Source organism: Pristis pectinata, chromosome 34 (assembly GCF_009764475.1).
Source record: "Pristis pectinata isolate sPriPec2 chromosome 34, sPriPec2.1.pri, whole genome shotgun sequence".
Lineage (NCBI taxonomy): Eukaryota > Metazoa > Chordata > Chondrichthyes > Rhinopristiformes > Pristidae > Pristis > Pristis pectinata.
In genome coordinates, this window is record NC_067438.1 from 13,855,507 (window position 1) to 13,870,986 (window position 15,480).

General features: G+C 44.0%; 2 protein-coding genes across 2 annotated transcripts in view; one reads left to right on the forward strand and one right to left on the reverse strand.

Annotated features, from left to right (window-relative positions):
- The window catches only part of LOC127585941 (zinc-binding protein A33-like), a 30,077-nt gene extending 29,734 nt beyond the window's left edge, over positions 1-343 (reverse strand). Inside the window, exon 1 of the mRNA XM_052043697.1 lies at positions 226-343. The gene's annotated coding sequence lies outside the window, so the exon portion shown is untranslated. The remainder of the gene's footprint in view (positions 1-225) is intronic.
- On the forward strand, positions 4-14,969 carry LOC127585942 (E3 ubiquitin-protein ligase TRIM39-like). The gene is made up of 7 exons (XM_052043698.1): positions 4-133; positions 268-800; positions 2,699-2,794; positions 7,819-8,052; positions 8,146-8,168; positions 8,246-8,364; positions 13,083-14,969. The coding sequence occupies exons 2-7, from the start codon at positions 399-401 to the stop codon at positions 13,631-13,633; spliced, it is 1,425 nt and encodes a 474-aa protein (XP_051899658.1). The 5' UTR covers positions 4-133; positions 268-398; the 3' UTR covers positions 13,634-14,969.
- Positions 14,970-15,480: the final 511 nt, after the last annotated feature.

Sequence of the window (15,480 nt, forward strand, 5' to 3'; positions counted from 1 at the left end):
GCGGCCGCATAAGCGGCGCTGCTGGGCCAGTTCCGCCACCCGAGGCGCCGCAGCCCCGGTTCCAACACAAGGTGTGATCCTGGATCCGCGACTGAGCCTAATCGTTTCAGCAAAGTAGGGGAGTCTTATGCAGGTATTACCAGCAATGTGCAGCCAAAGAGGAGATTTTGAGAAGCATCCAATTCTTCTCCGGACCTATTTGCAGGGAATACTATTAACCCTTACTTTTTTTCTTTCTGTAACTTCGGTCTGAACTTTGGTTCACAGGTAGTTGGATTCACTCGGGGAATGAAAGTAATTTATGATTCTGAGACGTGTGATGTCTTGGAAGGGCGGGACGTTTTGGGGAAAACAGAACCGAAAGTCACGAAACAGGGTCCGAAGAACAGACCGGTGCCATGGCAGAGCTGGAGGGTTTAATCGAAGAGTTGACGTGTCCCATCTGTCTGGAGATCTTCGTCGACCCGGTATCTCTGCAATGTGGCCATCACTTCTGCGGACCCTGCATCTCTCAGGCTTTGGAGCAGACCACCGGACGGAATGCCTGTCCCCAGTGTCGGCAGGTCTTCACGGAGATCAACGCCAGGCCTGCTCGGAGGCTCAGCATCATTGTGGAGCAGGCTAGGCTGCTGAATGAGAAACTGACGCGGCAGAGGTGGGAGCCTTGCTGTCAGGAACACGGGGAGAAGCTGAAGCTCTTCTGTTTTAGGGAGCTGGAGGTCATTTGTGTGGACTGCTGGAACGCCCGGCATCAAAGTCACGAAGTCATCCCTGTGAAGAAGGCAGCCCTGTTGTACAAGGTAATGGATTATTGCACATTGATACAGGCACCCGAGGGTCGGCAAAGGGAGGCGTATTGTTATAGGTTTACTGTTCTCACATGTGGCAAGATACAGTAAAAAGCCTTTGTTTTGCCTGCCATCCAGTCAGATCATGCCACACATAATTATATCAAGGGAGTAATCAGAATGCAGAATATAGTGTGCTGCAATGCCTGGTGGTCCTTGCTTTCAAGCGTTTGTATATTCTGCCCGAGGGGAGAAGAGAGAATGACCAGGGTGGGCGGGGTCCTTGATTAAGTTGGCTGTTTTCCCCAGGCAGTGGGAAGTGACAGCAAAATATGAAAAATATAAAGTGGACTTTTAAGCATTTGCTCATTGGAGGACTAGTAGTGGGAACAAAAATGACAAACAAGTGTGGATGAATGTTATCGACATTTATAGTTCCCAAAAAAAAGCTTTTCATCCTTGCACACTGATCATGAACCAAAACACTGAAATGGACTGGATGGTCGGCACCAAAGACTACTAACAAATGTACCAGTATGATCACCTTGCAAATCGTGGGCATGGCAGAGTGACCCTCTTAAATTTGATTTCACCGTCCTATCTTAGAGTGTATCTGCTATTCAATGGGCATTGGATCAGTAAAATTCATCAAAACTGTTCTTTAGAGAGCAGCTTACAACTTCAGGTTTGTGATCAATGACACTACAACCAGAGGTCCTTCCAGCCATATTTTTAATGAATAAGAACATATTGGAGTCAATGGAGGGGAGGCTGGGCTGGGCTGTGTTCATAACTCTGCAATGTCTTGCAGTCTTGGGTTGCCTTATCAAGCTGTGATGCATCTGGATGGGATGCTTTCTATGGTGCATCTATATAATCGGGTAGTGGATGCATTTGGGGAAAGGCGAGGGAAGAAATGAGGCACTGCCATTGGGAAGAAAATCATCAAGGGGCATGGGGTCAAGAGATCACTAAGGGAATGGGAAGAGAAATAGTGTTGATGGGCGGAGCTCAAGGGTGGTGAATCTCTGTAAGTCTCTATCCTCGACGTTTGTAAAGCGAGATCATTAGGGGTATTTAAAGAGGGAGATGCATTTTTCGACTGGGGAATTGAGGGTGATAGGGAACTGGCACAGGAGAGGAGATGAGGACTGGGGCAGATCAGCCATGATCATAATGAATGGTGGGGCAGAGTTGAGGGGCCATGGGGACTGCTCCTGCTTTATTCTCTTGTGCTCTCTTGAAAGGGGTAGATGTCGGAATGGGATAGGGGAGGGGAGAAGATAGGGAGGTGGTGTGACTGATCTACTTTGGGTCCCAATCTAACACCTGAAGTAAAAAATGCTGATCCTCAAGGTCAGATCCTTCCATGGTTGCCTCCCTCCCCATTGTGCCTGCCTCCACCCATACACCTTCCTGTATCTGTGCACTCCTCCGTTTCTGGCCTCCTGCGTATCTTCAGTTTCCTTCGCAACTCCTAACCCTTCAGCTGCCTGGTCCCTAAGCCCTTGGAACTGTATGTCTCAACCTCTCTGTATCTCTGTCATTGTTTATGAACCTCCTTACACACCCCTGCTTTGACCCAGTGTTTGGTCACCTGCTCGAATGCCACCTTATTTGGTTTGGTGCTGGATTTTGTCTGATTGTGGCCCTGTAAAGTGCTTTGGAAAGTTTTAACCACTTTAATGAAGACATATGATGGCTGTGTGGACTTTACCAATATATTGCTATTTACATGAGGTATCCTTGAGCCCCAGTTTCTAGCCATGTATGTACTAAAATATGCCTAAGGGAATATCAAAGTGGTTTACACAGTTGACAACTTGATGACACCGGTTTGATTCAATAATTTCACTCCAGTTTTACTGAGCTCTCATTCATTCAAACAACTAAAATACATAATATTTCAGAAAGAACTCAAGGAAGCTTTGGTCTTGTTGGAAGGAAAACTGCAAGTGGTTACTGAAAAGAAAATGAAAGAAGAAGCGAAAATAGGAACAGTGAGGGTAAGACTGCATTGCACTGATCAAAAATTTATTGAATATTTATTGGAAATAAGACTGATATTAATTTGCCATTCTAGTTGTCCTTGGAGGTGAACTGTTCCAACCCAGCTATCTACTTGCAGTTCAAACAATCATTTTAAGGGTAAATAAATGATGGGTGGTGTTTCCTGCCTTTCCAGTATATGTTCCTGTTGGGTAAAGTCCCCTAAATGGTGCACAATCATCCAAAATGAAGTGCCTTTGAAGTTTAGCTGTTTTAGCACAGGAGTTGCAGTGGCCAGTGTGTGCATTTACTGATCCCAAAGTAGTAATGACCAGATAATCACTTTTGCACTGTTGGTTGAGGAATAAATATTGACCAGGTTCCCACGGAGGATTTCTTCTTCACAAACACCAGGTGATATATGACATCCAACTGAGGATCCGGGTGAGATCTCTGCGAAGCCTCTGATTTAAATGTCAGTCTTGAATTGGTGCTGGTTTCAAATCATAGAGTCAAACAACACAGAAACAGGCCTTTTACCCCACTATGTTTTTTTGCCAACCATCAGAGGACCTAGTTTGTGGAGTCATTAAAAAAAAATCAGAGAAATACAGCACAGAAGCAGGGCCTCCAATGTTTCTGTTCTCATTGCGTTCATTCTTGTAGGAATTGTGTGTAATTTTGTTTATTTTTTTTTCTTGTGAATGCTGCTTATCTGATGCCAAGTGCCTGTGATGCTGCTGCAGGTAAGTTGTTCATTGCACCTGTGCACACATGTACTTGTGCAAATGACAATAAACTCGACTTGACTTGACCATTCATGCCAACCATCAAGTATCCATTTACACAAATCCTGTTTTATTCTCCCCACATTCCCCTAAACTCCCACCAGATTTTCCCACTCACCTACACATCATGGGCAATGTACAATGGCCTATTCACCTACCGACCCTCATGTTTTTGGGGGGGAAACCCACATGGTCACAGGGAGAACATGCAAACTCCGCACAGGCAGCATCTGAGGTCAGAATTGAACTGGGGTCTCTGACGCTGTGAGACAGGGCTCTACCGGCTGTGCTACTGTCCACTTGAGTGGAACTCAGCTTCCTGATTTTCATATGAGAAAGTTTAATCACCAACCCAAGGCACAGAATGAAATGTTGTCAGCCCAGTCTAAGACCTCTTTGGGGATGATGATCAGGGGTTGGGAAACAGCAATGAAGTGCACCCACACACACCCACTGCTGGTACCTTCAACCCCACGTGCATTCTGAGATCAGGTCGGTGCCTGGGTAATCTCTCTGAGAAAACTCACCTTGTGGACAGGTTACATTGTAAAGTAGTGGCATGGCAAAAAGCAATTGTGGTTCTCATTTTCAAGTCATTCTCGTATTTCACTTATGCTATTAGGAGGAGGCCATTTGGCCCGTCTACTCTATGCCAGCTCTCAACACTTCTCCAACAGTACCTCGTGGCTGCGCTAGGCTTCTTGTATTCTGCACGGTTCTGTTCTGCGTACAACGAAAATACAGAAGGAGAAAGATGGAATAATGTTCAAGGATGATATCCGAACTGAGTAGTTGTAGTTGTCAGCAAGAACAAACAGGCGGAGGTAACTTCTCATGAAAAAGGCTGGGGAATGACCATGAGATTTAGTTATAGAGTCACACCACACAGAAATTTGCCCTATGGCCCATGCAGTCCTTGCCAACCATCAACCACCCATTCACACTAATCCTACATTAAACCCACTTTTATTCTCCCCACGTTCCCAATTAGCACTCACCCACACACTAGGGGCAACTTAGAGCAGCCGATTAACCCATCAACCTGCATGTCTTTAGGATGTAGGAGGAAACCGCATCATCTGGGAGAAACCCACATGGTCACAGGGAGATAATGCAAACTGTGCACAAACAGCACCTGAGGTCAGGATTGAACCTGGGTCTCTGGTGCTGTGAGGCAGCAGCTGGACGAGCTGTTCCACTGTGCCTCCCAAGTCACAATTGAATGTCTGACCTACTGTCTGGTCTCGTTGCTCAGTGTGCGCTCTGTGTTATCTCTGCTCTCACTGGGCACTTAGTTAGATGTGGTTTCATTGGAGGTCACGTCACAGGGAAGCCCGTTTATAAAGTGTTGCTCTGGAGTAATCGTATTCAAATTTCTGACATGATCCACTTTCTCCGTCAAGGTGAATCAACTGCAGGGTGCATTTTGTGTTGCAGTGAGATGCTGTTGGATCGATTAGTCCTCCCAAAGTACTTGTCAGGATTACATTCCATCTGCCACTCCCCGCCCATCTTCCCAACTGATCAATGTCATCCAATAGCCTATGACTAACCCCCTCACTATCAACAGTACCACCGATTTTTTTTTGTGTGTGTCATTTGCAAACTCGTATGCCTTGCATTCATTTCCAAATCTGTTTCCTAAAGTATGTAACAAAACTTATGACTCACTCCCTCCAATTTTGGATCCAATTTTCCCTGGATCCAATGCAATTTAGCCTTTTTGGACTAGTCTCCCATGTGAAATCTGGCCTTACTGAAGTTTTAACGAACGTTGATGAACGGTGGGACCGTTCAAGTCCATAGTTCCCTGAATGTGACAACACAGGTAGATAGGGTGATGATGAAGGCATATAGTACACTTGCCTTCATTGGTTGGGAAATAAAATATAAAAACTGGGATGTTATGTTGCAACTTTCCAAGTGCAGTCTAGCTAGTGTCTTGTAGTATTGTGTGTCGTTCTGGTTGCCACACCGCAGGAAGCATGTGGTTGTGCTGGAGAGAGTGCAGAGGAGATTCACCAGGATTTGCCTGGATTGGAGAACTTTAGTTATTGGGAGAAATTGGATAGGCTGGGTTTGTAGTCCCTGGAGCAAAAGAGGCTGAGGGATGACCTGATAGAGGTATACAAAATGATAATAAGCATAGATAGGGCAGATATTCATCTATTTCTCATGGAAGAGGTATCAAAATCAAGAGGAAAGGGATTTAAGGTGAGAAGAAGGTGTTTTAAAGTTGATTTGAGGTTTAATTTTTTTTCTTTACAGGGTTGTTGATATTTGGAATATGCTGCCGGAGGAGATTACATTGACTGTGTTTCTTTCCCACAGATGCCGCTTGACCTGCTGAGCGCTTTGAGCATTTTGTACTTCTGTTTCAGATTTCTAATATCTGCAGATTTTTGCTCCAAATTCCACATTGAACTGTTATAATTTAGAGAGGTGTATTGGTTTGGCCTGTGGAAAAGATGCCATTCCTATGATGATATTTCACTGCATTAAAAAAGAAAACGTACAATTATAGAATGGTTACTGTGAGGAAGTAGGCCATTCGGCCTGCTTACTCTGTGCCCACTCTATGTAACAACAATCCAGTTAGTCCCAATGTCCCAACCTCTCCCCACTTCTTTCTTTTCGTCTCTCCTGTGGTATATAGACCCACGGAGAGCTAGAACAGGCCCTTCAGTCCACCAAGTCCGTGGACATTATCATTAACTCCTTTCAGGTTCTGTCATTCGTCTACAATTTCAGGTGGCCAATTAACCTACCGACCTGCATGTCTTTGGGATGTGGGAGGAAACTGGAGCACCTGGAGGAAACGGGGAGAATATGCAAACTCCACACAGACAGCACCGGAGGTTGGGATTGAACCCAGATCTCTGGTTGCTGTGAGATGCGGCTGTATTAGCTGCACCCTTTGTGAGTTATTTTAAATATGTGTCTTGTAATAGTAGCTCCTCTACTAATAGGAGCAGATGGTTTTGTATGAACGTGCCTATCTACGCTTCTATTTTGAGTGAGCACGGACACAGAGGCTGGAATATAATGTGGACAAATATGGAATCGTCCACATTACTGAATAATTTTTTAAATAGTAATCATTGAACAGAGGGATCTGTGAGTCCTTGTGCATGAATCGACAGTATGTAGGCATAACATGAAATTAGGAAGATGAATGGTACATTGACCTTTACTACAAGAGCTTTTCAGTACAAGAGTAAAAGCATAATGGAATTCTGTTGGATTCCATTGAGAATGCACCTGGGGTATTTTGTACAAATTTGGTTTGCACCCCCAGCCCCCTCAGCTAAGGAAGGATATACTTGTAAAGGGAGAATACAATAAAGGTTCACCAGATTGCGATCAGGGGATTTGTCTTATGAACAGAATTTTAGCAGACTGGGCCTATACCCTCCAGAGTCTGGCAGCACGGTAGCGTAGCGGTTAGCGTGACGCTATTACAGCACCAGCGATTGGGGTTCAATTCCCGTCGCTGTCTGTGAGGAGCTTTTACATTCTCCCCGTGTCTGTGTAGGTTTCCTCCAGGTGCTTCAGTTTTCTCTCACATTCCAAACATGTACGGGTAGATTAACATGGGTGGTTGGGCCAGAAGAACCTGTTACCATGCTGCATAAATAAAGTAAATGAAGGTTACATTAATGTGAGGCAATCTCATTGAAATATTTAGAACTCTTAGCAGATTAAAAGGGTAGATGCAGAGTGATGTTCCCTTTGGCTCAGGTGTCTAGAACAAAGGGGCGGGTCATGGTCTCAAAATATGGGTTTGGGCATTCTGGTCCATGAAGAAAATTCTTTACCAGTAAGGTAGTGACAATTTGAAACTCTGTAGCCAATGAGCTGTCAATTATTTTCCAGAAGAAGATTAATAGACTTTTAGACATTATTGGAATCAAGAGATACAGGGCTGGTGCCTGAGGTAAGAGGTCATAGATGGTGGTGCAGGCTTGAGGAGGGTACAATGGCCTACTACCATTGTGAAGTGATCGCTGAGAGCATCTGTACTGGTGAAAATGTTTTGCCTTATCTATAGGCGTGTACAAAACGGCCACGCTTCGTATAATCAGAGAGAGAGGGTATGTGGACCACACTGGTAAGGCGAACAGGTCTCTTCCTCTCCCCTTGATCAGTTGAATTAAAATGTTTCTGTTTGACGGATTGTATGAATGATTCTCTTGTTCCACAACAGCAGGACAAATATTCATCAGGACTGTTTCCTTTCAATATTCCTACAGGCTGAAGTGGGGCAGCTGTCGGAAGCAATCGGGAGAGAATTTGCAAAGATGCATAAATTCCTGAACGAGCGAGAGGAGGCTATGAGATGTCGGCTGAGAGAAAAAGAGGAGAATGTCCTGATGAGACTGGACGAGGTGCTGGCAGTAATTAACAATGATATGTCGACTCTTGAGGAAAGAATTTTGGAGATAAAATCGCGACTAGACATAAGTGAAGCAGCCGAGGTTCTCAAGGTAACAGCAATAGATGAAAAGAAAAAGTGGCCTGGAATTGGGAATTGCACTTGTTTTGATGTTAACGCTTGTTTCTCTTTTTCTTTCTCTTAGGATGCAGAAGACTTCCTGACAACGTACGTCCTGTTTCATTGTGTTGAACTTGCCGTGTTGTTTTGATCTTGCTGCTTACCTACACTGTCCATGTTCCTAGATGTGATGTCCAGTGCCAAGAGGTGGAGGAGTTCGCCACTGAGTTGACCAGCAAAGTCTTTAGTGAGCCTATCCAGTTTTTCAACGTATGGAGGGATATGAGGAGAATAATTGAACCAAGTAAGAATGCAAAAGTGGCCGTGTGTGTGTGTGTGTGTGTGTGTGTGTGGGCGTGCACACGTGCATGTGTGTGTGCAGTTGCTCCCCTGTACTCAGTGGCTGGGTGGGCCAATAGGTTCTAAGGGTAGTGAGTTGAATTGATTCCAATACGAATGACAATCAGGTACTTCTTTAATGGCTAGTCAATCTGCAAAACCGGCCAATGCCCCATCTAGTATTATTAACATAGAACAGTACAGCATAATACAGGCCCTTCGGCCCACAATGTTGTGCCAACCTTTAAACCTCGCCTAAGACTATCTTAGCACTTCCTCCCACATATCCCTCTATCCTAAATTCCTCCATATGCTTATCTAGTAATCTCTTGAATTTGACCAATGTACCTGCCTCCACCACCACCCCAGGCAGTGCATTCCATGCCCCAACCACTCTCTGGGTAAAAAACCTTCCTCTGATATCTCCCTTGAACTTTCCACCCATTACTTTAAAGCCGTGCCCTCTTGTATTGAGCATTGGTGCCCTGGGAAAGAGGCACTGGCTGTCCACTCTATCTATTCCTCTTAATATTTTGTACAACTCTATCATGTCTCTTCTCATCCTCCTTCTCTCCAAAGAGTAAAGCCCTAGCTCCCTTGGTCTCTCCTCATAATGCATACTCTCTGAACCAGGCAGCGTCCTGGTAAATCTCCTCTGCACCCTTTCCAACGCTTCCACATCCTTCCTATAATGAGGTGACCAGAACTGGACACAGTACTCTAAGTGTGGTCTAACCAGAGTTTTATAGAGCTGCATCATTACCTCGAGGCTCTTAAACTCAATCCCTCGACTAATGAAAGCTAACATCCCATAAGCTTTCTTAACTACCCTATCCACCTGTGAGGCAAATTTCAGGATCTGTGGATATGGACCCCCAGATCCCTCTGCTCCTCCACATTACCCAGAACCCTGCCATTTGCTTTGTACTCTGCCTTGGAGTTTGTCCTTCCTAAGTGTACCACCTCACACTTCTCTGGATTGAACTCCATCTGCCACTTCTCAGCCCAGCTCTGCATCCTATCAATGTCCGTCTGAAATCTTCGACAATCCTCTACACTATCCACAACACCACCAACCTTTGTGTCATCTGCAAACTTGCCAACTCACCCTTCTACCCCCCTCATCCAAGTCATTAATAAAAATCATGAAAAGCAGAGGTCCCAAAGCAGATCCCTGTGGGACACCACTAGTCACAGCCCTCCAATCTGAATGCACTCCCTCCCCCACAACCCTCTGCTTTCTACATTAAAATCTCTTCCAGTCCACTTGCCCCAACCACTCTCTGGGTAAAAAACCTTGTTGTAATCTGCTGAGGTTTACCAGTGCTCCCCAAAGTATTTCAGAAACTTTAAACTGAGTTCATTCTCATGGATGTAAAAGACCTTGGGTATATTGTCTTAAAAAGGGTAGAATCGTTCTCCCTCCTCTCCACCCAATATTTATCACTCTAGCAACAAAACTAAAGTGGGTAACGCGGTCAGTTGCACATCACTGGTTTGTGGAACTTATTGTGAAAAGTGGATACATTTTTGGCATTCCTTCCTCAAGTCCAGGCTAGGCAAGTTGGCCACAGGCCCAATCACTCCCCTTGGGTGGTGGCCACTGGTGGGGGCTGAGGCAGAGCATGCCTATTGGTGGGTTGAGACTGGGCAGGATGGAGGATGTCAACTGGGAGGCTGGAAGCAATGTTATTGGGTCAACCGTGGCACGGTGGGGGGCAGGGGGTCAGGGTGATCTGGGAGAGTGTCGTAAATGGTTAGTGGAAGAGATCAGGGATGAGGAACTCTAGTATAATGATTGGGTGGGGGACGTGATTGAAGGTGGCAGAGCTATAGCTGGAGTGTGGAGCGGTGGGGTGGAGACTGTTGATCAGGTACTCGGGGTGAATGGAGAGATTTGGGGCTGTTGTGGGGGCTGTGGGTTGGTGGTTCAGTGCTAGTTGGTGGGGTGCCTGATTGTTTAGGTAAGTTTCTCTCTCCAAGAATGTAGTGACCAGAACTCCCTCAGTACTTCAGCTGTGGCCCAACCAAAGTTTTATAAAGTTGAAATATCACCTTCATTCCCTTGTATTCCATGTCCCCATTAATGAAGGCCAGTAACCCATATGCATTCTTCACCACCCTTGTATCTGTGCTGCCACCTTGGGGATCTATGGACATGTACACAGAGGTCCCTCTGATCCTCAGTACTATGCAGGGTTCTGACATTCAAGGTGTATGTTCAATAATGTTTTACATCACACTTATTAGGGTTAAATTCCATCTGCCATTGCTCCGCCCAACTTGCCAGCTGATCAATATTGTTCTGAAACCTGAGACTATCCTCCACTATCAACAAAACCACCAATTTTCATGTTATTTTGCCTGGAAATGGATTATTACATTTCTAGCCATTACTGTTTTCCCTTTCAGCAGTAACATTATTTGTTTATGTATTAAAGTAAAAAAGCTATACTGTTATGTCAGCTTTCCCTGATTGCATGATGTCTCAAGGTACTTTACAGCACTAATAGTCACTGTTCATTGGTAGGTTTCTGACTTGAAGTGAGGGCACAACCAATGGAGTCGCAGCTGACACCAGGAGGTTTTATATTTCGATGAATGTGAATTATTACATGTTCATACGAATTTGCCACTTAGCCCCCTGTGTACAGTGTTAGCTTGAATATCACTTGAGTATGGCAGAGTGAATTTGTTTGCCGAATTTTGCACTCTCCTTTTACATGCATGTAGTTTATCAGTGGTTAGTTTATTACCGTTATGAGCTTGCACATATTTCTCCATACCCCACAGGTGAATGTGTAAACTAATATTCCACTAATGTCACTTCAGGAGCACGTAGTCATAGAAAATACAAGCTGGAGAAGACCTGTCGACCGTTCGAACCTGCTTTGCCAATCAGTACAATCATAGCTGATTTCTCTGCTCTGTCCCCATACCACTTCATTCCTCGTCTAGAAATGTATGAACCTCCTTCTTAAACCTATTCAGTGACTTTGCATCCACCAGCTTTTGCGTGGTGGGTTCCACAGGTTTACCTGCCCTTGAGAGTAGAATTTTCGTTCCTCATCTCAGTCCTAGATGTCTTGCCCCATATCCTGATTCTGTGATTCCCTCATTTGAGCCTGTGACACCCCCCTCCCCCACCACCACTGCAAGCCAGGGGAAGCATCTTGCCTGCATCCTATTTGGGAAGCCCATCAGAATTTTGTATGTTTCAATGAAATCCCCTCTCCCTCTTCTCAACCCTGGTGAATACAGGTTTAGTTCACCTAATCTCTCCTCATATGACAGTATTACCATTCCTGGGATCAGTCTGGTGAACGTTTTACTTTACTCCTTTTATGATTAGTAAACCCTTTTTGCATATAATACTCCAGGTGTAGTCTCACTCAGGCCCTCTGTAATGGAGCAATGCAGCCTTGCTCCTGTTCTCAAAACCTCTTGCATTGAAGGCCAATACAATGTTTGCTGCCTTAACTGCATGCTGCACCTGCATGCTTGCTTCCAATGACAACTAGTTCAATCAGTGTTTCCCAATCTATCGCCACTTATCACCACTTCTCATCTTGTACTGGAGTGAGGTTCTTAGATATATGGAAGGCAAGGTGTGCTGACTAATAGGGACTGAGGGAGTGGTGAGGATTCAAAGATGAGACACCCTGCCACCTTGTGTCTCAAAACCAAAGGGGATATTGTCACATTTATCCATGTTATATGCCATCAGCCAGGTATTTGCCCATTTATTTAACTTGTCAAAATTGCATTGAAGCCTCTTTGCATCCTCTTCACAACTTACAATCCCAATCCATTCCATGTCAATGGCAAAATTAGAAATATTTGCATTTGGTTCCCTTATCCAAATCATTGATATATATTGCGAACATCTGGGGCCACAAGCAGTGATCCCTGCAGTACCCTACTGGTCATTGGCTGTGACCTGAGAAAGCCCCACTTATTTCCACTCTGTTTCCTGTCCATCTACCAATTCTCAATCTATGCCAGTGTATCACCCCATGTGCTTTAATTTTACACGCTAAGCTCTTACTTGAGACTTCATCAAAGGCTTTCTGAAAATTCAAATACACTGCACCCACTGGTTCTCCCTATCTATTTCAGCAGCTCCATCCTCAAAAATCTCCAGTAGGTTTTCAATATAATTTGCATTTCATTAGACCTATGCTGACTTTTTTCTAATCTCATTGATATTTTCTATATGCCTGTTACCACATCCGTTATAATGGGCTCTAGCATTTCTCTACTACTGATGTTAGGCCAACTGTTCTGTAGTTCCCTGTGTTTACTCCCCCTTTTTAAATAATAGGGTTACATTTGCCACCCTCTAACTCTGCAGAAACTGCTCCAAACCTACAAGATCTTGGAAGACAACAACCAATACATTCACTCTTCTCATGGTTGCCGCTTTAGTCGTCAGACCATCCACCCTAGAAGTGTCAGAATAAATTTTGTGGGCTCAGGAAGGAGGACCTCACCTTGTACTGGAGTGAGATTTTTAGATATATGAAAGGTGAGACGTGTTGGGTGAAGATTCAAATGCCCTGCACTGGCATTCAGCAGAGAGCTGACGAAAGAGGCAATAATCTGTCACATTCTCTGTGCATTTCTTGTTTCAGTCCCTTTTTTTTAAATGGTTAATTCTTCTCTTATCATGTTTTGTTTTAGACCGAGCATATCTCAGCCTGGACCCAGAGACAGCAAATGGGCAACTCTTTGTGTCCCAAGATCTGCTCAGTGTGAAGCTTGATGATGAAAAACTGGATGAGGAGCAAGATCTTTTTGATCCACCTGCGCGTTTCAAACGATCCTTGTGTGTTTTGAGTTCACAAGGTTTCACGTCAGGCAGACACTATTGGGAGGTGGGTCTCGGAAACAAGACAGATTGGGTTATAGGCATATGTAAGGAGTCTGTGAACAGAGAGATAGCTTTCCTCGCTGTACCTTCACGTGGATATTGGGTCATGAGTTTGTTTAATGATAATTATTACAGGGCAGTAAGCATTACATCCACTCCCATTCCCATTGAAAGGAAGCTCTGTAAGCTAGGGATTTATCTGGACTTTGAAGGGGGGAAGGTGTCATTTTACAATGCAGATGACATGTCTCACCTCTACACTTTCAGCGACAAATTTACCGAGAAACTTTATCCCATATTTTGTCCATGTGATAATTTAACCGGCAAAAACTATGAGCCACTTACACTGCTTACTGTTTAACCATTTATCATTGGGAGGGGTGGAGAAGTTTGGATTTGACCAGGAATTCAAATCAGATGGAATCTCATCGGTTGTCTGCTTTATGTTCTGTCCAGTGCTCAGTCTCATTGACTTTAAAGCAGATGACTCCTAGCTGTGTTATATGTTGGAAGGGACTAACAACTTTGCACTAATTACTATTGTACTAATGCAGGTAAATCATGGGCTCATATTTAACTGATCTGTGACATGCCTGCTGTAGGGTGCTGAGGGCCACTTTACAGGGATGGGTTCCACTGGTTTAACTAATATTTTCCTAAATACTGGGGGAGGATCTGCAAAGTTTTAAAATTGGTAGCAGAATTGAATAGAAATAAGAACATAAGGAACAGGAGCAGGAGGAGGCCATCTGGCCCATCAAGCCTGCTCCGCCATTCAATAAGATCATGACTGATCTGGCCGTGGACTCGGATCCACCTACCTGCCTTTTCCCCATAACCCTTAATTCTCCTACTATGCAAAACTCTATCCAACTGTGACTTAAATATATTTAATGAGGTAGCTTCCACTGCTCTCCTGGGTAGGGAATTCCACAGATTCACTACTCTCTGGGAAAAACAGTTGCTCTTTGTCTCTGTCCTAAATCTATTTCCCCAAATCATGAGGCTATGTCCCCTAGTTCTAGTCTCACCTAGCAGTGGAAACAACTGTCCTGCCTCTATCTTACATGTCCCTTTCACAACGTTATATGTTTCTATAAGATCCCCTCTCATTCTTCTGAAATGAAATGGACATAACTACTTTAAATATACAGGGCTTTATTTTATTTGTCATGCCTGTTTCAGGAACATGCTTCGTCATCAGTGAGGCCCTGCTGTAACAGAGGGATGATGTGTGTCATAGAGTCACACAACGTGGAAGCAGGCCCTTCGGCCCACTGTCTGTACTGGTCTGAATTTGCACACAACAGCTCCAACAAAGAGCATTAAGATAACGCCCAGTTTCCCCCCACTCGTGTTCAATGGCTACGGGATGTTATGTCATATCTAAATTTAGAGAAGATCCGTTGTTCTATTTCTGGATCTAATCTGAACTTTCAAATATTATGGGGACCTTTGTTGAACTACTTTCAAAACCATTGATTTGGCACTTAAAGTACAGATACTAGCTAATACTATTATGTCTTTAGGGCTTTTTTTTTCTCTTTTTTTCTTAACAAACTGCTTCGGTTTTGGTAGTGGGTTTAGAATTTTTTAATAATAAAACTATTCCAATTTATTAATATTATTTCTGTTTATCAATATGAGGTATTGTGATTTCAAGGGTGATTCAATACAATGTATTTTGTAGCATTTTGTCTTTTGTTTCAAGCACTTTGTGTTTTCTATTTGGAATTAATAAAAATATTGAAAAAGAAAGAAAGATAACGCCCAGTTAATTAATGTTGTGTAGGGTCAGTATTGGTCATAATAACAGGAATGCACCCCTTCTCTTTAAAATGGAGTCATTTGAATTTTCACAGCTGCCTCGGGGACAGACATGTCGTTAGTTTAATGTCTGCTCTGAAAGTTGAAGTTATTTTCTCTGGTGGGGGAAACTGGCAACAATGGCACATACAATTATTGGAGCATAAACAGGAAACACATCACCACACAAAAGATGGTGCAAATCTGGAGATCTCTCCCATAGAAGAAGGGGGCGGGGGAGACTGGGAGACCTGGATAGTGATATAAGATTCAACAGTAAGGGAAGTAGTGAGAAAACGGAATCCTGATGTCATATGGGTAGAGCTATGGAACATCAGGGGCAGAAAATGTATATAGATCCCAAACCTGTAGTGGTGATTAAACAGAAAATTATAGAGACAC

Excerpts from the sequence above, each read along its gene's own strand:
- LOC127585942 (XM_052043698.1), top strand. The coding sequence starts at position 399 with ATGGCAGAGCTGGAGGGTTTAATCGAAGAGTTGACGTGTCCCATCTGT. Across the intron at positions 2,795-7,818 it reads CGAAAATAGGAACAGTGAGG|GCTGAAGTGGGGCAGCTGTC; the intron begins GTAAGACTGCAT and ends ATATTCCTACAG. Across the intron at positions 8,365-13,082 it reads GAGGAGAATAATTGAACCAA|ACCGAGCATATCTCAGCCTG; the intron begins GTAAGAATGCAA and ends GTTTTGTTTTAG.